Genomic DNA, 26,068 nt, shown 5'->3' with positions numbered 1-26,068 from the left:
ATAAAACCACTACCAAAAATCCGAAGTCCAAAAGAGCATAAGGATTATAGACCCATAGCCCTCACTTCAGTGATCATGAAATCACTTGAAAGAATACTGCTACGATATCTTGTTAGTTTAACCAAAGAGAAACTTGACCCCTGTCAGTTTGCTTATAAAAAGGGCTGCGGTCAGAGGCGCCGCGTCACATTAGGCATACCAGGCAATTGCTTGGGGCCCCGGGCCACTACTAGGGCCCCCAAAAGGCCCCCCCCCCCCCGTCAACAATCGGCCCCCTAAGAATTCTTGCTTGGGGCCCCCACACTACCTCGCAACGCCCCTGGCTGCGGTACAGAGGATGCGGTCGCCACACTGGTCCACCTGATTACAAAACATCTAGATCAGTCTAAAGACAACTATGCAAGGGTGTTGTTCTTGGACTTTTCTTCAGCCTTCAACACGATACAGTCTGATATATTGGTGTCAAAGATGGTCCAGTTAGAACTGAATCCATATTTGATTCACTGGTATGCATGTTTCTTAACCAACAGAGTACAGAGAGTAAAGGTGAACAGAACCCTTTCCTCAGCATTAACTACAAATGTTGGCGCTCCACAGGGTTGTGTAAGCTCAGCTGTACTCTTCACTCTTTATACTGACAGTTGTCGTACTGAAGAATGTCTGTCTGAGGGTAGGAGCAAAGGACCAGATCAGTACATTCTAAAGTACTCTGACGACACAGTTTTAATTTCTCTTTTAAATAGTTTCAGTGACCCTGGACTGCACCAGCAGAGAGTAAATAAGGTGGTTGAATGGAGTGATAACAACGCTCTCATCATAAACACAAAAAAGACAGAAGAGATTGTTTTTGGTGCACCACTGGAGATATGCAAATCTCCTATTACTATTCATAGTGAACAGATCGATCAGGTATGTTCATACACATACCTAGGAGTAGCAATAGACCATCTTCTTTCATGGAAAGATCAGATTTAATCAGTGTGTAAGAAAACAAAGCAAAGAATCTATTTCCTTCGCCGTTTAAGATCTTTTGGTGCCAGTAGAAGGATTCTTCTTTTGTTTTTCACTTCTGTCATTATGAGTGTTCTTCAGTACTGCAGTACCACCTGGTATGGATGTCTGTCTGTAGCCCTAAAGTCACAAATGTTACAACAACTAAACATTTGTTCAAAGATTGTTGGACAACCACTTCAGGAGCTGTATGCTTCCATGTATGACAACAGCATGCTGAGGTTGGCAAAAAACATCACCTCAAACACTAATCATGTTTTGTATAGTGAATACAGGTTATTGCCCTCAGGAAGGAGATACGAGGTACCACTTTTCAAGAAGGTTAGACTAAAAAAGTCTTTTGTCCATCAATCGACTTTGATGCTAAACCGGAGATAGACGAAGTGGTGGACAATGTGCTCTCGACTATCTGTACCCATGTATGTACATTTGTTGTGTTTCAATGTGTCATGTCAATGTGTGTAATTCATGTTTTCTGTTTAAACATGCAACGGCTGCTGGGTCGCGAGACAAATTTCAGCACCAGCTGACGAATAAAGTTCATATCATATCATATCATACAGCAGCGTAGCGCCAATAATCAGCTTTTTGCTCTCTGTCTGTGTTTGTTGATAATTGCATCGGGGTTGGATAGAATGTATTCGGGGAAGCCCCGGAAACCCGGCTCCAGAAAGAAGAGAAAGAAGAGAACACGCATCAACGCATTTGAAGAGGCCAACGCAGCGCATGAAATGAATGCATTGCAGCCAAGTGTCTTGGGGGCGGAGCCAGGGGTTAGGGGAGGAGCCAGGGGTTACGGGAGGAGGGGAGTGGACGTCATGTTGACGAAACGAAACTGAAGGTTCAGATCAACCGAAGCAACCGACCTGGAAGCAGTGCGCTCGTTCAGGTGATAAATAAAACGCATTTTGAAACACGCTGACGGACAGAAACAGCATCAAGGTCAGTAAAGAATAACTTTGAGGGAAGTTAAAACCTCTCTTCCCCTAATGGAATGACAAGAATAATGGTATTGCTCAATACATAAACCTCGTTGTCTGTGTCTAGGAATGGCCTCTGCTAACACTTCCTGGTCTGAAGAGAACTTTTCATGTTCCATCTGTCTGGATGTGTTCAGCAGCCCAGTTTCCACACCATGTGGACACAACTTCTGCAGAACCTGTATTACTAAGTTCTGGGATGGACAAGTCAAGTACAAATGTCCCGTTTGCAACGAGCTTTTCAACACAAGACCTGATTTACGGGTCAATATCCTCTTTTCAGAGATGGTTGATCGGATTGGAACGTCCCTACGAGTAAAAGAGCAGCCTTGTGTTGAACCAGGAGAAGTTCCCTGTGACGTCTGTACTGGGACCCAGCTGAAGGCCGTGAAGTCCTGCCTAATGTGTCTTACCTCTTACTGCCAAACCCACCTGGAGCCACACCATAGAGTCGCAGGCCTGAAGAAACATCGGCTGGTCGAGCCTATGGACCGTCTGGAAGACAGGATGTGTAAGAAACACGACCGACTTCTGGAGCTCTTCTGCAAGACTGAACAGGTGTGTGTGTGTCGGTTGTGCACAGTGACGGACCACAAGTCCCATCCTGTTATTCCTCTAAAGGAGGAATATAAAGTGAAGACGGCCCAGCTGGGGAAGAGAGAGGCTAAAGTCAAACAGTTGATCCTGGAGAGACAAAAGAATATTCAGGAGATTAAAGACACAGTTAAACGCAGCAAAGCAGACGCAGACAGAGAGATAGCTGATGGTGTGCAGGTCCTCACTGCTCTGATGCGCTGCATTGAAAAGTGCCAGGATGATCTCAACCAAATGGTGAAAGAGAAACTGAAATCCACAGAGAAACAAGCTGAAGACCTCATCAAAGGGCTGGAGCAGGAAATAGAAGATCTGACCAATAGAAGCTCAGAGGTGAAGCAGCTCTCACAGACTAAAGACCACCTCCACTTCCTCCAGGCCTTCAGATCCCTGAAGGATCCTCCACCCACCAGGGACTGGACCACGGTGGAGGTCCGTCCTCCGTCATACGTAGGGACCTTGAGGAGATCCCTGGATCAGCTGGAGGAGACACTGAACATGGAGATGAAGAAGCTGCGTGATGCTGAACTGAAGAGGGTCCAGCAGTATGAAGTGGATGTGACTCTGGATCCTGATACAGCTTATCCCTGGCTCACCCTGTCTGAGGATGGGAAACAGGTACATGATGGAGGTGTAAAGAAGAAACTCCCAGACAACCCCAAGAGATTTACACGGTGTGTATATGTTCTCACGAGGCAGAGCTTCTCCTCAGGGAGATTATATTTTGAGGTCCAGGTTAAAGACAAGACTGGATGGTCTTTAGGAGTGGTCAGAGAGTCCATCGCCAGAAAAGGTCTGACCCATCAGACCCCTGAGACGGGTTACTGGACTCTTCTCTACTACATGGATTACTTGGTATTTAGTGATAACCCTTCTGTCCGTGTCCCTCTGAGAGCTGAGCTCCAGAAGGTGGGGGTGTTTGTTAATTATGATGAGGGTCTGGTCTCCTTCTATGATGTGGAAGCCAGGGTTCATCTCTACTCTGCTACTGGCTGCACCTTCAGTGAGCCTCTCTATCCATTCCTCGGCCCAGGCCGCCATAATTATCAAGGTAACAACTCTGCCCCCCTGATCATCTCACCTGTCAATCAAACAGACTAGGACCTTGGTTTGATAATAACATTTTCTGAGAGAACTGTATTCATATCTTACTTTTCACTTTCATCTAAGGAGTAATTCATTTAGCCATTAACACTGTACTATAAAAAATATAACCCACTATAACCTATAAGACTACGCTATAATGTTCAATGTCTTTTATCTGAATGTTTTTTTATATTTTTAATGAAAAAGGAAATGTATTAGATAAGGTGAAACATTGATTCTGATAACATTATCATAAGTTGATTTCACCAAATAGTAATATTCGTTTATTTTTTTAATCATGTTTGATAACACAGTACAATGTTTGTAAACTTTTGAGATTTGAATAAAAATGTACTAAAAGTAGAATGAGGACATCTTCTGTGGAATAGTTTCATTCTCAGTACAATATGTATTCAGTGGAATAGGTACATTCTCAGTACAAAATGTAATCAGTAGAATAGATACATTATCAGAACAATATGTATTCAGTGGAATAGGTACATTCTCAGTATGTATTCAGTGGAATAGGTACAAACTCAGTATAATATGTATTTAGTGGAATAGGTACATTCTCAGAGGAATAGGTACAATCTCAGTAAAATGTGTATTCAATAGAATAGGTACTTTATCATTGGGATAAAACAAAAACCACTGTGTTGCCTTAAACCCCTTTTACTCATGATGGGATTCAAGGAAAGATTAAAATCCCATAATAACTGCACTCGTTTGTAGCTGATGAGCCAGTAAATGACTTTTAATGTCCACCTTACAACAACCCAACAAGTGTAACACATCGATACAAAGCTCACAGTGACTATACGTAAAGATTCCCCCGATATTTGTGAGTATCTTGACTTTGTCTTGTCAGCTCTCCTCTCCATCCTCTCCTCTTAGTTTCTACTCTCTCCTTCCTCTCTCTACTCTTCCTCCTCTCTCCTATCTCTCCTCTCCTTTCTAGCTCATCCAGGATTGTGTTTATCATTGTTACGCATCAAAATGATGTGTGTTCAAACTGCAACGGTAAGCATATTTAGATTTGTTTAGTCAAATATTGTTCAGTCCATGTCAGCGTGGGAGTGTGTGTGGAGGACGGCTGGTTGAAGCAGCCTCACCTGCTGAGTCTGATTGGACTCTGGGGCTTGGTGAGGGACACACCTGTTGCTCATTGAGTAATCAGTGCTCACAGGTTAAACCAGCCGTTTAGGGCGTATTCACACCACAATGAGGTGCTTTCAGTGTCAAAGATTTGGGCACATCGCTAAAATCTGTAAGGAGAAGAGGAGGTGTGCGAAATGCTCAGGGGATCATGAGTATGGGAAGTGTGAGGGGACAGAGTTAAAGTGTTGTAGTTGTGGGGGTGAACATGTCGTCACTTTTGGAGGCTGTGAAATAATGAAAGAGGAAGTTGCAGTTCAGAAGGTAAAAGTGTTGGACCAAGGGACCTATGCAGGAGCAGTGAAGGTGGTAAAACAGAGGCAAGGTGCTAAGAGTCAGGGAATGGTAGCAGCCTGGGGGGGCGGAAGGAAAGTGACAAGGGAGTCGGTGGGAGAGCAGCACGATGGAACAAAGTGTGGGGAGATGAGAAGCAGGTGGGGATGTTTGTGGCAGCAGTGATGAACTCCACTAGAGACTCCACATCAAAGACAACGAGCATACAGACGATAGCTAAGGCAGCCAAAGGTTATTTGGGGATGGAAGGGTTAAAATGGGAGGCTTTGGTAGCCGAGATAAATACACAGAGTAGTCAGGAGCCGGTGAGAAGACATCATAACCATGGTGAGAACCCTACAGTGGAATGCTAGGAGCTGGGTGGCAAATGGTCGGGAGGTTAAATATGTTTTAGGAGAAATGAAAGGAAAACCACAAGTAATACGCATTCAAGAAACGTTTTTGAAACCAGTGTTAGATTTAGTTATTTATGGATATGTAGGTATAAGGAGAGACAGGAGTGAAGGTGAAGGGGCTGGTGGAGGGTGTGTAACATTTATTAAGCGAGGTATATCATACAGGGTATTAGAAATAGGAACGGAACAAGAGTGTGTAGTGGTGGAGGTATGGGAGGGGGAGAGGAGTTTGTTGTTAATTACTATAATCCATGTCAAAGGTTAGAGAATGATAAACTAGTTAGGATTAAAGGTATAGAAAGACACAGAATAATATGGTGTGCAGACTTCAATACTCACAACACAATGTGGGGAGGGAATCACACAGACACGAATGGAAAAGTGATTGAAGAGTTAATGGAGGACAATAATCTGGTTTGTTTGAATGTTGGGAGGGGCGATGGCGAAGAAGGCATTGGAGAAGGAAAAAGTAGAAATGAATATCAGTTTAAGTGAGGCAGAAGTTAAAAGCCTGATATGGGAAAAAGTTAACAAAATGTGGCAAGACAAATGGGACAGTGAGGAGAAAGGGAGATATTTATATAATACTCAAAAAAGTGTTAATGTTAAAATAAGGTATAGTGGTCAGAGGAAGGATGAACACATTTTGATAAGGTTAAGGTTGGGGCACAGTGCACCAAATAAAACAATGAATTTGATAGGAAAACACCCCACTGGATTATGTGAGGGGTGCCAGGTAGAGGAGACGGTGGAACATGTTTTAATGAACTGTAGTGGTTATGGGATGGAGAGGGAAAGTATGAAAAATCAATTGAGAGAATTGGGTATGCAGGAGTATACTTTGGAAAATATTTTAAGATTAGTGAAGAGGAATCGTATAAAAGTATTGTTTGGCTTTTTGAGAGAAACAGGGTTATATGATAGGATATAGAGTAGAAAGAAGGTGTGAATGAGTGTTTGGATATTTTTGTTTTGATTCATTAACTGGATCAGAAGAGGGCGGTAATGCACCAAGTTGTGGATGCCAACCGCCGTAAAACCCCAAGAAGAAGAAGAACAACAACAACAACACACATCAACTCATTTGAAGAGGCCAACGCAGGTAGTCATTTAGTAAGACCGGTTCTTTATTGTCCCCAAGGGGATAATTGTTCTCACACAGTCAAGTCAAGTTGGTTTCAGGGCAGCATACATTTGAAGAGACAGAACACAGTGTAGCAACACTGTAGCACACAGATATCAAATAAATTATTTCCCCACATATACAACAGATAAACCCTCTTCCCACAAATTCCGCAGAAAAACATGCAGACAGAAATAAACATGACATGAACCATATACAGTGATGAAAAATCTACATATTTTTGTTCACTGCTATGATAGCTGAGGGGACTAAACTTTTTTTTATTGGGCTTTTCTCCAGTTCATTACCCTATATCTGCGGCCAGATGGGAGTAATTTGAAGAATTGGCTAAGGGAATGGTCAGGGACGCTGACTATTACACGTGCCAGGCGTGCTACAGCGAGCTCATTTGCCTCTGACAGGCTGGGGGTGGGGGAGGGTGATTATCTTGGATGCTATGTGTGGGGTTTTGAGGAGTCTGTTTTTGCTGGTGACAGTGAGCAGGGTGAAGCAGCAGGGGGAACAGTACACTAGGATGGGTTGGATGATGCTTTTGTAGAGGAGTAAGAGGGGTAGGGGGGCCACAGACAGTGATCTCAGTTTGCGTATGACATAAAGCCGTGATAGGGTTAATGACATGTTGGTTGGAGTTGAGTTTGTTATCTATGGTGAGCCCTAGGTATTTGAAACTGTTGACTAGTTCAACTGGTTGTCCTCTGATGAATGTGTGATTGAATGTAGGAGGTGTCTTGGCTGTGTGTATGACCTTTTCCTTTGTTTTGTCATTGTTTAACTGGAGATAGTTGTCTGTGCACCACTGTGTAAACTGTGTGGTTGACTGTTGGTATTCTGTGGTGGAATTGTTGTCACTGAGTAGACCTACTATGGCCGTGTCGTCTGCATCTTTATAGTAGGAGGTGATGGGGGCTGGGCTGCTGCAGTCATTTGTGTGGAGGGTACACAGAAAAGGACTGAGGACGCAGCCCTGAGGTGCTCCGGTGTTGGTGATGAGGGTTGATGATGTTGCTGTACCTACTCTCACTGCATGCGGACTGTTGCTGAGGATATTGTATATCCAGTGAAGGTGGAGTGGGATAATGTCCAGAAGTTTGAGCGTCTCGATGACCTGGTGACGCTGGATTGTGTTGAATGCAGAGGTGGTGTCGACGCACAGGACTGATGCTAAGTGGTTTGGCGTCTGGAGAGGGTGGAGGGGGGAGTGGAGGAGGCACGCCACTGCGTCCTCCGTCCCACGTTTCGGCCTGTGTGCAAACTGGTGAGGGTCCAGCTGTGGTCCGACGGTTGACAGGATGAGGTGAAGCATTATCTTCTCCATGCACTTCGTTATGATGGGCGTGAGTGCAACTGGACGGAAGTGGTTGGGCTCTGACTGGCGGGGTTTTGGGGGTATTGGTGCAACGGTTGAGGTCTTCCATCGGTCGGGAACTTTAGCTGTTCTGTATGAATCCAACAAGACGGAGTGGAAGACTGGGCAGAGCTCCGTGGCACAGAGCTTTAGCAGTCTGGCCGGGATGCCATCCAGCCCCGGGGCCTTGCCAATTTTGCACCTGGCCAGCTGTGGCTGTACATCCTCCTGAGTGAAGGGTGGGTGCTGGGGTTCTACCAGCACCTTCACAGGAGGCGGTGTAGTCCTGGGTGTCAAACCGGTTGAAGAACCTGTTCAGGGAGTTAGCAAAGTGCATGAACGCAGTGCAACCATGTGTCGTGTGGGCGGAGCCAGGGGTTAGGGGAGGAGCCAGGGGTTAGGAGAGGAGGGGAGGGGACGTCAGGTAGAGGAAACGATACTTAAGGTTCAGATCAACCAAAGCACCCGACGTGGAAGCAGTTCTCTCGGTCAGGAGAAAAATAAAACGCATTTTGAAATAAGCGGACGGACAGAAACTACATCAAGGTGAGTAAAGAAGCACAACTTTGAGAGAAGTTAAAAACACTACTGCCGTTATGGAATTAAAAAAATTATAATGGGATTGCTCAATACATAAACCTTGTCGTCTGTGTCTAGGAATGGCCTCTGCTAACCCTTCCTGGTCTGAAGAGAACTTTTCATGTTCCATCTGTCTGGATGTGTTCAGCATCCCAGTTTCCACACCATGTGGGCACAACTTCTGCAGAACCTGTATTACTAAGTTCTGGGATGAACAAGTCAAGTACAAGTGTCCCGTTTGCAACGAGCTTTTCAACACAAGACCTGATTTACGGGTCAATATCCTAATTTCAGAGATGGTTGATCGGTTTGGAACGTCCCTACAAGTAAAAGAGCAGCCTTGTGTTGAACCAGCAGAAGTTCCCTGTGACGTCTGTACTGGGACCCAGCTGAAGGCCGTGAAGTCCTGCCTAGTGTGTCTTATCTCTTACTGCCAAACCCACCTGGAGCCACACCAGAGAGTCACAGTCCTGAAGAAACATCGGCTGGTCGAGCCTATGGACCGTCTGGACGACAGGATGTGTAAGAAACACGACCGACTTCTGGAGCTCTTCTGCAAGACTGAACAGGTGTGTGTGTGTCTGTTGTGCACAGTGACGGACCACAAGTCCCATCCTGTTGTACCTCTAAAGGAGGAATATGAAGTGAAGACGGCCCAGCTGGGGAAGATAGAGGCTGAAGTTAAGCAGTTGATCCAGGAGAGACAAAAGAATATTCAGGAGATTAAAGACACAGTTGAACGCAGCATAGCAGACGCAGACAGAGAGATAGCTGATGGTGTGCAGGTCCTCACTGCTCTGATGCGCTGCATTGAAAAGTGCCAGGATGATCTCAACCAAATGGTGAAAGAGAAACTGAAATCCACAGAGAAACAAGCTGAAGACCTCATCAAAGGGCTGGAGCAGGAAATAGAAGATCTGACCAATAGAAGCTCAGAGGTGAAGCAGCTCTCACAGACTAACGACCACCTCCACTTCCTCCAGACCTTCAGATCCCTGAAGGATCCTCCACCCACCAGGGACTGGACCACGGTGGAGGTCCGTCCTCCGTCATACGTAGGGACCTTGAGGAGATCCCTGGATCAGCTGGAGGAGACACTGAACATGGAGATGAAGAAGCTGCCTGATGATGCTGAACTGAGGAGGGTCCAGCAGTATGAAGTAGATGTGACTCTGGATCCTGATACAGCTCATCCCAAGCTCATCCTGTCTGAGGATGGGAAACAGGTACATGATGGAGGTGTAGTGAAGAGAATCCCATACAACCCTAAGAGATTTACACGGTGTATATCTGTGCTCACGAGGCAGAGCTTCTCCTCAGGGAGATTTTACTTTGAGGTCCAGGTTAAAGACAAGACTGCATGGTGGTTAGGAGTGGTCAGAGAGTCCATCGACAGAAAAGATTGGACAGATCGGACCCCTGAGACGGGTTGCTGGATTATTCTCTACAACAAGGATCGGTTGATATTTAGTGATGACCCTGATGTCCGTCTCCCTCTGAGAGCTGGGCTCCAGAAGGTGGGGGTGTTTGTTGATTATGATGAGGGTCTGCTCTCCTTCTATGATGTGGAAGCCAGGGTTCATCTCTACTCTTCTACTGGCTGCACCTTCAGTGAGGCTCTCCATGCACTCCTCAGCCCATGTTCCCATGTTTTTCAAGGTAACAACTCCGCCCCCCTCATCATCTCACCTGTCAATCAAACAGACTAGGACCTTTGTATGGTGATAAAATAATCAAAGCAATTACTATATAACTAATAATAACTATAACTATAATAACTGATTCATTAAGCCATTAACACTGTTCTATAAAAAAATATAACCCATTATAACCTTTAAGTCTACTTTATAATCAATAACTTTTATCTGAATGTTTAATATTTTCAATTAATGAAAAAGGAAATGTATTAGATAAGGTGAAACATTGATTTTGATCAATGTATTAGTTGATTTAAGCAAATAGTAATATTACTTTAATCTTTGAATCATGTTTGACAACACAGTACAATGTTTGTAACCTTTTGAGATTTGAATAAAAATGTACTAAAAGTAGAATGGGGACATCTTCTGTGGAATAGTTTCATTCTCAGTGCAATATATATTCAGTGGAATAGGTACATTCTCAGGACAATATGCATTCAGTGGAATAGGTACATTCTCAGTACAATATGTATTCAGTGGAATAGGTATATTCTCAGTACAATATGTATTCAGTGGAATAGGTATATTCTCAGTACAATATGTATTCAGTGGAATAGGTACATTCTCAGTACAATATGTATTCAGTAGAAAAGGTACATTCTCAGTATGTATTCAGTGGAATAGGTACATTCTCAGTACAATATGTATTCAGTAGAAAAGGTATATTCTCAGTATGTATTCAGTGGAATAGGTACATTCTCAGTACAATATATATTCAGCGGAATAGGTACATTATCAGTACAAAATGTATTCAGTAGAATAGATACATTATCAGAACAATATGTGTTCAGTGGAATAGGTACATTCTCAGTACAATATGTATTGGAATAGGTACATTCTCAGTACAATATGTGTTCAGTGGAGTAGGTACATTCTCAGTATGTACTCAGTGGAATAGGTACATTTTCAGTACAAAATGTATTCAGTGGAATAGGTACATTCTCAGTACAATATGTATTCAGTGGAATAGGTGCATTCTCAGTACAATATGTATTCAGTGGAATAGGTACATTCTCAGAGGAATAGGTACAATCTCAGTACAATGTATATTCAATAGATTAGGTACTTTATCATTGGGATAAAACAAAAACAACTATGTTGCATAAAAACCCTTTTACACATGATGGGATTCAAGGAAAGATTAAAATCCCATAATAACTGCACTCGTTTGTAGCTGATGAGCCAGTAAATGACTTTTAATGTCCACCTTACAACAACCCAACAAGTGCAACACACCGATACAAAGCTCACAGTGACTATACGTAAAGATTCCCCCAATGTGTGTGAGTACCGTGACTTTGTCTTGTCGGCTCTCCTCTCCATCCTCTCCTCTTCGTCTCTCCTCTCTCCTTCCTCTCTCTTCTCTTCCTCCTCTCTCCTATCTCTCCTCTCCTTTCCAGCTCATCCAGGATTGTGTTTATCATTGTTATGCATCAAAATGATGTGTGTTCAAACTGCAACGGTAAACATATGTTGATTTGTTTGGTCAAATATTGTTCAGCCCATGTCAGCGTGGGAGTGTGTGTGGAGGACGGCTGGTTGAAGCAGCCTCACCTGCTGAGTCTGATTGGACTCTGGGGCTTGGTGAGGGACACACCTGTTGCTCATTGAGTAATCAGTGCGCACAGGTTAAACCAGCCGTTTAGGGCGTGGTCACGACACAATGAGGTGCTTTCAGTGTCAAAGATTTGGGCACATCGCTAAAATCTGTGAGGAAAAGAGGAGGTGTGTGAAATGCTCAGGGGATCATGAGTATGGGAAGTGTGAGGGGGCCAAGTTAAAGTGTTGTAGTTGTGGGGGTGAACATGTCGTCACTTTTGGAGGCTGTGAAAAAATGAAAGAGGAAGTTGCAGTTCAGAAGGTTAAAGTGTTGGACAAAGGGACCTATGCAGGAGCAGTGAAGGTGGTAAAACAGAGGCAAGGTGCTAAGAGTCAGGGAATGGTAGCAGCCTGGGGGGCGGAAGGGAAGTGACAAGGGAGTCGGTGGGAGAGCAGCACGATGGAACAAAGTGTGGGGAGATGAGAAGCAGGTGGGGATGTTTGTGGCAGCAGTGATGAACTCTACTAGAGACTCCACATCAAAGACAACGAGCATACAGACGATAGCTAAGGCAGCCAAGGATTATTTGGGGATGGAAGGGTTAAAATGGGAGGCTTTGGTAGCTGAGATAAATACACAGAGTAGTCAGGAGCCGGTGAGAAGACATCATAACCATGGTGAGAACCCTACAGTGGAATGCTAGGAGCTGGGTGGCTAATGGCCGGGAGGTTAAATATGTTTAAAGAGAAATGAAAGGAAAACCACAAGTAATACGCATTCAAGAAACGTTTTTGAAACCAGTGTTAGATTTAGTTATTTATGGATATGTAGGTATAAGGAGAGACAGGAGTGAAGGTGAAGGGGCTGGTGGAGGGTGTGTAACATTTATTAAGCGAGGTATATCATACAGGGTATTAGAAATAGGAACGGAACAAGAGTGCAGAGTGGTGGAGGTATGGGAGGGGGAGAGGAGTTTGTTGTTGTTAATTACTATAATCCATGTCAAAGGTTAGAGAATGATAAGATAGTTAGGATTAAAGGGATAGAAAGACACAAGATAATCTGGTGTGCAGACTTCAATGCTCATAACACAATGTGGGGAGGGAATCATAAAGACAGGAATGGAAAAGTGATTGAAGAGTTAATGGAGGACAAGAATCTTGTTTGTTTGAATGTTGGGAGGGGAGATGGCGAAGAAGGCATTGGAGAAGGAAAAAGTAGAAATGAATATCAGTTTAAGTGAGGCAGAAGTTAAAAGCCTGATATGGGAAAAAGTTAACAAAATGTGGCAAGACAAATGGGACAGTGAGGAGAAAGGGAGATATTTATATAATATTCAAAAAAGTGTTAATGTTAAAATAAGGTATAGTGGTCAGAGGAAGGATGAACACATTTTGATAAGGTTAAGGTTGGGGCACAGTGCACTAAATAAAACAATGAATTTGATAGGAAAACACCCCACTGGATTATGTGAGGGGTGCCAGGTAGACGAGACAGTGGAACATGTTTTAATGAACTGTAGTGGTTATGGGATGGAGAGGGAAAGTATGAAAAATCAATTGAGAGAATTGGGTATGCAGGAATATACTTTGGAAAATATTTTAAGATTAGTGAAGAGGAATTGTACAAAAGTATTGTTAGGCTTTTTGAGAGAAACAGGGTTATATGATAGGATATAGAGTAGAAAGAAGGTGTGAATGAGTGTTTGGATATTTTGGTTTTGATTCATTAACTGGATCAGAAGAGGGCGGTAATGCACCAAGTTGTGGATGCCAACCGCCGTAAAACCCCAAGAAGAAGAAGAACTCACATCAACGCATTTGAAGAGGCCAACACAGGTAGTCATTTAGTAGGACCGGTTCTTTATTGTCCCCAAGGGGATAATTGTTCTCACACAGTCAAGTCAAGTTGGTTTCATGGCAGCATACATTTGAAGAGACAGAACACAGTGTAGCAACACTAGCACACATATCAAATAAATTATTTCCCCACATATACAACAGATAAACCCTCTTCCCACAAATTCCACAGAAAAACATGTAGACAGGAATAAACATGACATGAACCATATACAGTGACGAAAAATTTACATATTTTTGTTCACTGCTATGATAGCTGAGGGGACTAAAAGTTTTTTTTATTGGGCTTTTCTCCGGTTCATTCCCCTATATCTGCGGCCAGATGGGAGTAATTGGAAGAATTGGCTAAGGGAATGGTCAGGGACGCTGACTATTACACGTGCCAGGGGTGCTACAGCGAGCTCATTTGCCTCTGACAGGCTGGGGGTGGGGAGGGTGATTATCTTGGATGCTATGTGTGGGGTTTTGAGGAGTCTGTTTTTGCTGGTGACAGTGAGCAGGGTGAAGCAGCAGGGGGAACAGTACACTAGGATGGGTTGGATGATGCTTTTGTAGAGGAGTAGGAGGTGTAGGGGGGCCACAGACAGTGATCTCAGTTTGCGTATGACATAAAGCCGTGGATAGGGTTAATGACATGTTGGTTGGAGTTGAGTTTGTTATCTATGGTGAGCCCTAGGTATTTGAAACTGTTGACTAGTTCAACTGGTTGTCCTCTGATGAATGTGCGATTGAATGTAGGAGGTGTCTTGGCTATGTGCATGACCTTTTCCTTTGTTTTGTCATCGTTTAACTGGAGATAGTTGTCTGTGCACCTCTGTGTAAACTGTGTGGTTGACTGTTGGTATTCTGTGGTGGAATTGTTGTCCCTGAGTAGACCTATTATGGCCGTGTCGTCTGCATCTTTATAGTACGTGGTGATGGGGGCTGGGCTGCTGCAGTAATGTGTGTGGAGGGTACACAGAAAAGGACTGAGGACGCAGCCCTGAGGTGCTCCGGTGTTGGTGATGAGGGTTGATGATGTTGCTGTACCTACCTTCACTGCATGCGGTCTGTTGCTGAGGATATTGTATATCCAGTGAAGGTGGAGGGGAATAATGTCCAGATGTTTGAGCGTCTCGATGACCTGGTGACGCTGGATTGTGTTGAATGCAGAGGTGGTGTCGACGCACAGGACTGATGCTAAGTGGTTTGGCGTCTGGAGAGGGTGGAGGGGGGAGCGGAGGAGGCACGCCACTGCGTCCTCCGTCCCACGTTTCGGCCTGTGTGCAAACTGGTGAGGGTCCAGCTGTGGTCCGACGGTTGACAGGATGAGGTGAAGCATTATCTTCTCCATGCACTTCGTTATGATGGGCGTGAGTGCAACTGGACGGAAGTGGTTGGGCTCTGACTGGCGGGGTTTTGGGGGTATTGGTGCAATGGTTGAGGTCTTCCATAGGTCGGGAACTTTAGCTGTTCTGTATGAATCCAACAAGACGGAGTGGAAGACTGGGCAGAGCTCCATGGCACAGAGCTTTAGCACCCTTGCCGGGATGCCATCCAGCCCCGGGGCCTGGCCAATTATGCACCTGGCCAGCTGTGGCTGTACACCCTCCTGAGTGAAGGGTGGGTGCTGGGGTTCTACCAGCGCCTTCACAGGAGGCGGCGTAGTCCTGGGTGTCAAACCGGTTGAAGAACCTGTTCAGGGAGTTAGCAAAGTGCATGAATGCAGTGCAGCCATGTGTCGTGGGGGCGGAGCCAGGGGTTAGGGGAGGAGCCAGGGCTTAGGAGAGGAGGGGAGAGGACGTCAGGTAGAGGAAACCAAAATTAAGGTTCAGATCAACCAAAGCACCCGACGTGGAAGCAGTTCTCTCGGTCAGGAGGAAAATAAAAAGCATTTTGAAATAAGCTGACGGACAGAAACAACATCAAGGTGAGTAAAGAAGCACAACTTTGAGAGAAGTTAAAAACACTACTGCCGTTATGGAATTAAAAATATAATAATGGGATTGCTCAATACATAAACCTTGTCGTCTGTGTCTAGGAATGGCCTCTGCTAACACTTCCTGGTCTGAAGATAACTTTTCATGTTCCATCTGTCTGGATGTGTTCAGTAACCCAGTTTCCACACCATGTGGACACAACTTCTGCAGAACCTGTATTACTAAGTTCTGGGATGGACAAGTCGAGTACAAATGTCCCTTTTGCAACGAGCTTTTCAACACAAGACCTGATTTACGGGTCAATATCCTCTTTTCAGAGATGGTTGATCGGTTAGGAACGTCCCTACGAGTAAAAGAGCAGCCTTGTGTTGAACCAGCAGAAGTTCCCTGTGACGTCTGTACTGGGACCCAGCTGAAGGCCGTGAAGTCCTGCCTAGTGTGTCTTACCTCTTACTGCCAAAGCCACCTGGAGCCACACCATAGAGTCGCAGGCCTGAAGAAACATCGGCTGGTCGAGCCTATGGACCGTCTGGACGACAGGATGTGTAAGAAACACGACCGACTTCTGGAGCTCTTCTGCAAGACTGAACAGATGTGTGTGTGTCAGTTCTGCACAGAGACGGACCACAAGTCACATCCTGTTATACCTCTAAAGGAGGAATATGAAGTGAAGACGGCCCAGCTGGGGAAGCTGGAGGCTAAAGTTAAGCAGTGGATCCAGGAGAGACAAAATAATATTCAGGAGATTAAAGACACAGTTAAACGCAGCAAAGCAGACGCAGAAAGAGAGATAGCTGATGGTGTGCAGGTCTTCACTGCTCTGATGCGCCGTATTGAAAAGTGCCATGATGATCTCTACCAAATGGTTAAGGAGAAACTGAAATCCACAGTGAAACAAGCTGAATACCTCATCAAAGAGCTGGAGCAGGAAATAGAAGATCTGACCAATAGAAGCTCAGAGGTGAAGCAGCTCTCACACACTGAAGACCACCTCCACTTCCTCCAGGCCTTCAGATCCCTGAAGGATCCTCCACCCACCAGGGACTGGACCACGGTGGAGGTCCGTCCTCCGTCATACGTAGGGACCTTGAGGAGATCCCTGGATCAGCTGGAGGAGACACTGAACATGGAGATGAAGAAGCTGCGTGATGCTGAACTGAAGAGGGTCCAGCAGTATGAAGTAGATGTGACTCTGGATCCTGATACAGCTCATCCCTGGTTTATCCTGTCTGAGGATGGGAAACAAGTACATGATGGAGGTGTGAGGAAGAGACTCCCAGACAACCCTAAGAGATTTACACTGTTGGGAGGTGTTCTCACGAGGCAGAGCTTCTCCTCAGGGAGATTTTACTTTGAGGTCCAGGTTAAAGACAAGACTGGATGGCGTTTAGGAGTGGCCATAGAGTCCATCGACAGAAAAGGTGAGACAGTGCGGACCCCTGAGACGGGTTACTGGACTCTTCTCTACAACAAGGATGAGTTGGTATTTAGAGATAACCCTGATGTCCGTCTCCCTCTGAGAGCTGAGCTCCAGAAGGTGGGGGTGTTTGTTGATTATGATGAGGGTGTGGTCTCCTTCTATGATGTGGAAGCCAGGGTTAATCTCTACTCTGCTACTGGCTGCGCCTTCAGTGAGCCTCTCTATCCATTCCTCAGCCCAAGTCGCCATGATTATGAAGGTAACAACTCTGCCCCCCTCATCATCTCACCTGTCAATCAAACAGACTAGGACCTTTGTTTGGTAATAAAATAATCAAACGACCAAAACAACTAATGTAGTTTCCTGAATTAGAATCTCTACTATGGGAGGTCTGAGAGACCTGTATTCATATCTTACTCTTCACTGGCATCTAAGGAGTAATTCATTAAGCCATTAACACTGTGCTATTAAAAATATAACCCATTATAACCTATAAGGCTGCACTATAATGTTCAATGTCTTTTATCTGATTGTTTTTTTATATTTTTAATTAATGAAAAAAGAAATGTATGAGATAAGGTGAAACATTGATTTTGATAACATTATCATTAGTTGTTTTAACCAAATAGTAATATTCCTTTATTATTTTTGAATCATTTTTGACAACACAATACAATGTTTGTAAACTTTTGAGATTTGAATAAAAATTTACTAAAAGTAGAATGAGGACATCTTCTGTGGAATAGGTACATTCTCAGTACAATATGTATTGAGTAGAATAGGTACATTCTCAGTACAAGTGTGTTCAGTAGAATACATACATTCTCAGTACAATGTGTACTCAGTGGAATAGGTACATTCTCAGTACAATGTGTACTCAGTGGAATAGGTACATTCTCAGTATAATATTGTGGGAGTGTGTTCTGCTGGTGGCTGCTCAGCCTCACCTGGCCCGAGTCAGACTGAGTGGACTCTGGGGCTGGTGTGTGTGTGTGTGTGTGTGTGTGTGTGTGTGTGTGTGTGTGTGTGTGTGTGTGTGTGTGTGTGTGTGTGTGTGTGTGTGTGTGTGTGTGTGTGTGTGTGTGTGTGTGTGTGTGTGTGTGTGTGTGTGTGTGTGTGTGTGTGTGTGTGTGTGTGTGTGTGTGTGTGTGTGTGTGTGTGTGTGTGTGTGTGTGTGTGTGTGTGTGTGTTAAAAAATTTGAAATTGTTAATCTTACAGAATACTATATTTGATCTTTTATTGAGGTGGTCTAAAAACGAAGAAATCCAAGTAATGCCTAGAAAGTGTTATTGTAGAGATAAATATTGTTTATTATGGACAGAAACATGAGAGTGTACATCACAGTCTCTCCATACACGATAATTCAGTGATTAGAATCCTCCGGAAGCAGCAGATAAATAAACACACGGTATAAATGTGAGTTATATTAAAATATACTCTAGCTGGCCGTCCCCAACGAGAAGGCATTAGTCAAGGCACGTGTAGTTCAGAATAACCAGTGCTTTGAGTCCTCTTAAACCATGCAAATGAGTCGACATCTTCGCCTGCTAAATAAAATAACATTGATAAAAATCATCATTAAACAATAATATCCATAAAATAACCTGGTTTTTATTCCACTAAATGCGGTCGGCTCTAAGCCCCGCCCACTAGCCCGAGGGGTCCGGCGGCCATCTTGTCGTTCGCGTGACCAGACGCCGTCGCCACGGAGACGCTCAGCTCTTCCCGCCCAACGAGGAGGCGGGGCCACACCCGGCCGACCTCCTCAGCTCGATCTTCATCAGCTGACCCTCGGAGCGCGACTCCATCCTGGTTACCGTGGCGACGGCCGCGCCCGCCTTGGCGGAGGTCTTCAGGCCCCTGGACATCGGGATCCGGGACGCGCCGCCGGGCTGGGGATCGAACACACGACACCGACGGACGGTCAGGAGGGTGACTGACAGGCAGTGTGGTCAGGGGGAGGGCCTGGGGGCGGGGCCTGGGGGCAGGGCCTGTTCACCGCTCAGGACCGCGTTCAGACGACCACTGACCGATGTGAGGACCGCAGAGTCCCTCACCGGCTGAACAAGACTCACCTAGTCAGAGGTCACCTGGACTCTGCAGGTGAACTCCTAGACTCCGCCCAGCAGGGCTGGCTGTGCAGAGAGGTCTCAAGCCCCTCCCCTCCGACTGTTTGTATGTTGTACATCCTGGCACTTAATGTACCCTTATTGTGTGTTGTATTGAGCTATAGTACTTAGTTATGTAGCAGCTTATCCTAGCTATCTCTGTTGAGTACGGGGAACGGGTTAACCTAGTGATTGTTGGTGATTGGCACCTGGTATTATGAACATCCTTATTGTACCGACAGAGATTTATTGTTTTACTTTCTTATGACAAAAACACTTATTGTAAGTGGCTCTGGATGAAAGCATCTGCTAAATGCCCTTAAGGTAAATGACATAACGGTGTTGTTACCAGGCTGGCCTTGCGGCGGAAGGATTGGAGGCAGTGCGACTGATGTGAGCAAGGCCGTTGGCAAGAATTTATTCAGGCACAAAAATGCCCATCAGGAGGCAAAAAATGCAAAATGAATAAACCGAAAAATCAAATCAATAATTCAACATAACTGTCACTAATCTAAACTTCCAATAATCTCGAAACAACAGTCCTCCCCTCGGCACTTCTAAAACCCTGGGCTGGTCTAAGAGCCAGGTGTTGTCACCCGCTCACCTCAGACCCTTCTGCCCCACCTACATGATTTGGACCTAAATATATCCTACCTGGCCCGACCCATCCCACTCTTAATTCAATTATCCCTCCCCTACACATTTCTGATTTACCTATCCCCACCCCTAGTTACACGCCTTACTACAGACCTATTTGTCTAAACCCCATCCTTACCCCCTACTTCCCTGACACCTTAAATATTCCCCAAGTACCCCAACACACCCCTCTCCTCCCACACACTTGGTCTCGCCCGTCTGACGTCACCCCCACACCGCACAAATGTTCTTCCGGACTTCACGTCGGGTCCTTTTAGGAGGGAGGGCTTGGAGCCAGGTCAGACCTCATGGTGGAGCTTCTTACCCTGATGCACAGGAGTGAGCAGGCGGGAGAGTTAGTGGGGTTCTTGTGGGTCCCAGCCCATGTGGGGATAGAGGGGAATGAGCTAGCTGATGGAGCAGCGAAAAGGGCTTTAAGAAGGGAAAAGGTGGACGTAATAGTGAGGCTGGGGTTAACTGAGTGTAGGTCAATCATAAAGAGGAACATCATGGCTGTGTGGCAGGAGGAGTGGGATCGGGAAAAGAAGGGGAGGCTTTATTACAGCTTGCAGAAGTCAGTCACAAGGAGCCAGTGTTTTCTGGGAAAAGAAAGGAGGCATACAGTCATGATGACCAGACTGAGGTTGGGGCATTGTGGACTAGCATGGGACTTACACAAAATTGGGAAACATGAGGATGGACTGTGTGGGGAGTGTGGCAAAAACCAAACAGTGGAACATGTCCTAATGGAGTGTGCAGGACTCACACTGGAGAGGGAACAGCTGTATGCAGCGGTGGGCACAACACCCGTTACTCTGAGGAGCCTTCTGGGTCCCATCGAGGACCAGCGTGGGATTGTAAAAGATGTGCTGGAATTTATGGCGGCCACTAGACAGATAAAAATGGACTGATTGCGGTTTGGAATTTTGTTTTTGTTTTATTTTTTGTTTTATTTTTGTCCTGTGGATGGCAGCAATGTGCCGCAAAGGCATACAGTGCCGGAAATTAAAGGAAGAAGAATGTTACTTTGGACGAGACAATTAGTTATTCATTAACTCCTTCTTCTTTCATGTAATTGTGCGCGTGCACATCGGGGAGAGTTCCTACAGCAGCGTAGCGCCAATAAACAGCTTTTTGCTCTCTGTCTGTGTTTGTTGATAATTGCATCGGGGTTGGATAGAATGTATTCGGGGAAACCCCGGAAACACGAGTCGCTTAAAGGCCCACTATGCAACTTCGGGCATTTCTTCGCTGTTTTCTTGGTTTTGGCACGCACATTTCTCTACACAGCGCCCCCTACAGCTTCGTAGTAGATATTTCACAACACTGTCGTAACAACTCGTTGACGACCCTTCCCCATGCACTTCTACGCGAGCCATGTGCATTTGTTTTCAAAGAAGCCGGCGAATGTGTGGAGCGATGTTCATAAAGTGTAGGCAAGGTTATACATTTTTAAAAGGGTGTATTTGTATTGCAATAAACATAAATCCATCCTTTTTTATAGTTAACGGGGAGAATTTATATCCTAGATTATAATTGTTTCATTTTAGGTTGAACAGAACAATCAGTGTAAGAGGTTTGGCCAACATAATAATCTAAATAAACAACCCGGATTCGGGGATTCAGTCTGTATCTGGGGGACGAGACGGACGAACAGCAAAACACCCATGGAAACAAAGGTGTTTATATGGTTGCAACCAAGCAAGCTAGAAACATACAGGGCTCACAACAAAACGGTCGAGAAAACAATTTTTACAGGGCTCGCAACTAAATGGTTCAGCAAACACATTTGTACAGAGACTATCAACATCAAGAATACCACGAAGACAAAGGCCAACCAAGGGTACTTTCAATTTCAAAAGCAACACGACCGAGTCGGCGTCTGATTTGTAAACAACGTTTACTCGTGTCTGGCCTCTCTGCCGGTCAGTCTCCCTTTTCTCTTCTTCTGTTCCTCCGACATTGGGTTTCTCTGTCTCTTTTTAGTCGGCTGATCTATGATGAATATAACAATCCCTTAGTGACTTGTGTTTATATCGAGCGGGTTCCGTGTATGGGGGTTTGTGCCGTAAAGCAATTCATTACTTCGCGAGACCCGAGACTCCCGCGAGAGTGGGCGGCGGGTCGCCGGCAGAAACATATTCCTTTTCTCCGCCAAGATGCGCAAGGGTGAGTCGAAACAACGAACAATCGAACAAAAAAGTATAATAGAACCATCGCAATGACTCTTAGCCTGTTATATTAAGGTAAATCAAGCCAAAAAAGTTGCATAGTTCCCCTTTTACTCGTGTCTGATCTCTTTTCTGGTCCATTCTTATTTTGTTCCACCGACGGTCGCCTCTTGGGTCCCTTAACAGTCGATTGATCCATGATGAATGCAACAATTGCCTCGCAACTGGCTGTTTATATCTAGCCGGTTTAATGTTTGGGTGTGTGTCTGTGCCGTAAAGCATTTTCGAAACTACAATCTGACTACATTTTCGAGGATACTTCCGCTGCGTCACATCCGGAATGTCCCGGTCCGAGCAGAGCAAGTTGCATATGCGCTTTTTCACTGGAGAGGCGACATGGGTAAATGACACACCCACCAATCGACCCAGAAATGGATGCAGAACCATCAGCATAACTCTCAACCTGCATACTTAATGTAATTTTGGCTAAAAAAGTTGCATAGTGGGCCTTTAACTCCAGAAAGAAGAGAAAGAAGAGAACACACGGGCGGAGCCAAGGGTTAGGGGAGGAGCCAGGGGTTAGGGGAGGAGCCAGGGGTTAGGGGAGGAGGGGAGTGGACGTCATGTTGACGAAACGAAACTGAAGGTTCAGAATCAACCGAAGCAACCGACCTGGAAGCAGTGCGCTCGTTCAGGAGAAAAATAAAAGGCATTTTGAAACACGCTGACGGACAGAAACAGCATCAAGGTCAGTAAAGAAGAACAACTTTGAGGGAAGTTAAAACCTGTCTTCCCATTATGGAATGACAACGATAATGGTATTGCTCAATACATAAACCTTGTTGTCTGTTTCTAGGAATGGCCTCTGCTGACACCTCCTGGCCTGAAGAGAACTTTTCCTGTTCCATCTGTCTGGATGTGTTCAGCAGCCCAGTTACCACACCATGTGGACACAACTTCTGCAGAACCTGTATTACTAAGTTCTGGGATGGACAAGTCAAGTACAAATGTCCCGTTTGCAACGAGCTTTTCAACACAAGACCTGATTTACGGGTCAATATCCTCTTTTCAGAGATGGTTGATCGGTTTGGAACGTCCCTACGAGTAAAAGAGCAGCCTTGTGTTGAACCAGCAGAAGTTCCCTGTGACGTCTGTACTGGGACCCAGCTGAAGGCTGTGAAGTCCTGCCTAATGTGTCTTACCTCTTACTGCCAAACCCACCTGGAGCCACACCATAGAGTCGCAGGCCTGAAGAAACATCGGCTGGTCGAGCCTATGGACCGTCTGGACGACAGGATGTGTAAGAAACACGACCGACTTCTGGAGCTCTTCTGCCAGACTGAACAGGTGTGTGTGTGTCGGTTCTGCACAGAGACGGACCACAAGTCCCATCCTGTTATACCTCTAAAGGAGGAATATGAAGTGAAGACGGCCCAGCTGGGGAAGATAGAGGCTGAAGTTAAACAGTTGATCCAGGAGAGACAAAAAAATATTCAGGAGATTAAAGACACAGTTAAACGCATCAAAGCAGACGCAGACAGAGAGATAGCTGATGGTGTGCAGGTCCTCACTGCTCTGATGCGCCGCATTGAAAAGTGCCAGGATGATCTCAACCAAATGGTTAAAGAGAAACTGAAATCCACAGAGAAACAAGCTGAAGACCTCATCAAAGGGTTGGAGCAGGAAATAGAAGATCTGACCAATAGAAGCTCAGAGGTGAAGCGGCTCTCACACACTAAAGACCACCTCCACTTCCTCCAGGCCTTCAGATCCCTGAAGGATCGTACACCCCCCAGGGACTGGACCACGGTGGAGGTCCGTCCTCCGTCATACGTAGGGACCTTGAGGAGATCCCTGGATCAGCTGGAGGAGACACTGAACATGGAGATGAAGAAGCTGCGTGATGCTGAACTGAAGAGGGTCCAGCAGTATGAAGTAGATGTGACTCTGGATCCTGACACAGCTCATCCCAAGCTCATCCTGTCTGAGGATGGGAAACAGGTACATGATGGAGATGTAGAGAAGAGACTCCCAGACAACCCTAAGAGATTTACACAGCGTCCATGTGTTCTCACGAGGCAGAGCTTCTCCTCAGGGAGATTTTACTTTGAGGTCCAGGTTAAAGACAAGACTGGATGGTGGTTAGGAGTGGCCAGAGAGTCCATCGACAGAAAAGTTCGGACAGAGTGGACCCCTGAAAATGGTTGCTGGACTCTTCTCTACTACCAGGATGTGTTGGTATTTAAAGATGACCCTTGTGTCCGTGTCCCTCTGAGAGCTGAGCTCCAGAAGGTGGGGGTGTTTGTTGATTATGATGAGGGTCTGGTCTCCTTCTATGATGTGGAAGCCAGGGTTCATCTCTACTCTGCTACTGGCTGCACCTTCAGTGAGCCTCTCTATCCATTCCTCTGCCTAGGATTACATAAAGGAGGTATAAACTCTGCCCCCCTCATCATCTCACCTGTCAATCAAACAGACTAGGACCTTTGTTTGGTAAAAAAAATAATCAAACATCAAAACAACTACTGTAATGTTGTTTCCTGAATTAGAATCTCTACTATGGGAGATCTGAGAAAACTGTGTTCATCATCTTTCCACTGTCATTTAACAAGGAATAATTCATTAAGCCACAAACACTGTGTACTTTAAAAAAAAAAAAGTAACCCATTATAACCTATAAGACTACATTATAATGTTTAATGTCTTTTATTTTAATGTTTTTTAATATTTTTAATTAATGGAAAAATTGTAATTCGATAATGTGAAATGTTGATTTTGATAACATGATTAGTTATTTTAACCAAATAGTAATATTCCTTTATTTTGTAATCATATTTGACAACACAATACAACGTTTGTAAACTTTTGAGATTTGAATAAAAGTGGGCTAAAAGTAGAATTGGGGCATCTTCTGTGGAATAGTTACATTCTCAGTACAATATATGTTCAGTGGAATAGGTACATTCTCAGCACAATATGTATTCAGTAGAATAGTTACATTATCAGTATAATGTGTACTCAGTGGAATAGGTACATTCTCAGTACAATATGTATTCAGTAGAATAGGTACATTCTCAGTACAATGTGTACTCAGTGGAATAGTTAAATTCTCAGTACAATATGTATTCAGTAGAATAGGTACATTCTCAGTACAATGTGTACTCAGTAGAATAGGTACATTCTCAGTACAATGTGTACTCAGTGGAATAGTTAAATTCTCAGTACAATATGTATTCAGTTGAATAGGTACATTCTCAGTACAATGTGTACTCAGTAGAATAGGTACATTCTCAGTACAATGTGTACTCAGTGGAATGGGTACATTCTCAGTATAATATTGTGGGAGTGTGTTCTGCTGGTGGCTGGTCTCAGCAGCCTCACCTGGCCCGAGTCAGACTGAGTGGACTCCGGGGGGGGGGGGGGGGGCTGCACACCTGTTGGGCATTGAGGGATCAATGGATCAATGGAATCATTGTGTGCTAAATGACCGAGCCCGACATGTAAATGAGGTAACGGTGTGCCCAGTGAAGCTCTGTCAGGGGAGCGAGCGGCAGTCACTCATTCATCTGATCTACAGCGAGGACTCAACGGCCGTTCAATACGGTTCATAAACACACGGCCTGCTCAGCACTCTGAGGCTGTACCTGGGATTGAGGGGGATACAAATAAAATGAAATAGAATTCAACGTCATGCATGAACGCATGTCAACATGAGTAGTGTGCCTCTTCTGACATCACTAGTGGGCGTGTCCACCTAGATGTGTGGTGGATAGATCAGTCTACCAGCCCACCCAGTGGACTGTAGCCAACGTTGCTCATCTATCCGTCGTACATCTAGGCGGACGCGCCCACCTGTGTTGTTAGAAGAGGCATCTTTTCACAAGGGCTGGTAACGGCTAATCACCCTCACACCTGGTGGTGTAACATGTCACCTTTAAACACTGTTCAGAGGAATGTTCTCTTTGAGACTCAACTCATTCCTCAACAAGAGCCTCTCTACAAACTGAGGAAGAAACCGTCCAATCAGAGACCAGAAGGAACCAAGCGGGGGTCACATGTCACCCAGCGGGGGTCACAGGTCACCCAGCGGGGGTCACAGGTCACGGGGGGTACTTACCGGCGGCTGCGTTG

At 45.1% G+C, this 26,068-nt stretch overlaps 3 protein-coding genes across 5 annotated transcripts; all 3 read left to right on the top strand.

Annotated features, from left to right (window-relative positions):
* The first annotated feature begins 1,875 nt into the window (after positions 1-1,875).
* On the top strand, positions 1,876-3,884 carry LOC130374496 (E3 ubiquitin-protein ligase TRIM39-like). Its single transcript, XM_056581290.1, has one exon. The coding sequence runs from the start codon at positions 2,061-2,063 to the stop codon at positions 3,684-3,686; it is 1,626 nt and encodes a 541-aa protein (XP_056437265.1). The 5' UTR covers positions 1,876-2,060; the 3' UTR covers positions 3,687-3,884.
* On the top strand, positions 1,916-24,605 carry LOC130374493 (E3 ubiquitin-protein ligase TRIM39-like). Of its 3 annotated transcripts, none has more exons than XM_056581288.1 (2): positions 1,916-1,953; positions 22,794-24,605. In XM_056581288.1, exon 2 carries the CDS (start codon positions 22,796-22,798, stop codon positions 24,416-24,418), a length of 1,623 nt encoding a protein of 540 aa, XP_056437263.1. In that variant the 5' UTR covers positions 1,916-1,953; positions 22,794-22,795; the 3' UTR covers positions 24,419-24,605. The 3 variants fall into 3 exon arrangements, with proteins under 3 accessions (XP_056437263.1, XP_056437261.1, XP_056437262.1); XM_056581286.1 differs by lacking the exons at positions 1,916-1,953; positions 22,794-24,605 and adding exons at positions 15,502-15,591; positions 15,703-17,535; XM_056581287.1 differs by lacking the exon at positions 1,916-1,953 and adding an exon at positions 22,606-22,685.
* LOC130374490 (E3 ubiquitin-protein ligase TRIM39-like) lies at positions 8,361-10,575 on the top strand. Its single transcript, XM_056581283.1, has 2 exons — positions 8,361-8,550; positions 8,662-10,575. The coding sequence occupies exon 2, from the start codon at positions 8,664-8,666 to the stop codon at positions 10,290-10,292; it is 1,629 nt and encodes a 542-aa protein (XP_056437258.1). The 5' UTR covers positions 8,361-8,550; positions 8,662-8,663; the 3' UTR covers positions 10,293-10,575.
* Positions 24,606-26,068: the final 1,463 nt, after the last annotated feature.

This window comes from Gadus chalcogrammus, chromosome 21 (genome assembly GCF_026213295.1).
Source record: "Gadus chalcogrammus isolate NIFS_2021 chromosome 21, NIFS_Gcha_1.0, whole genome shotgun sequence".
Lineage (NCBI taxonomy): Eukaryota > Metazoa > Chordata > Actinopteri > Gadiformes > Gadidae > Gadus > Gadus chalcogrammus.
This window is presented reverse-complemented; position numbering and strand designations above follow the sequence as displayed.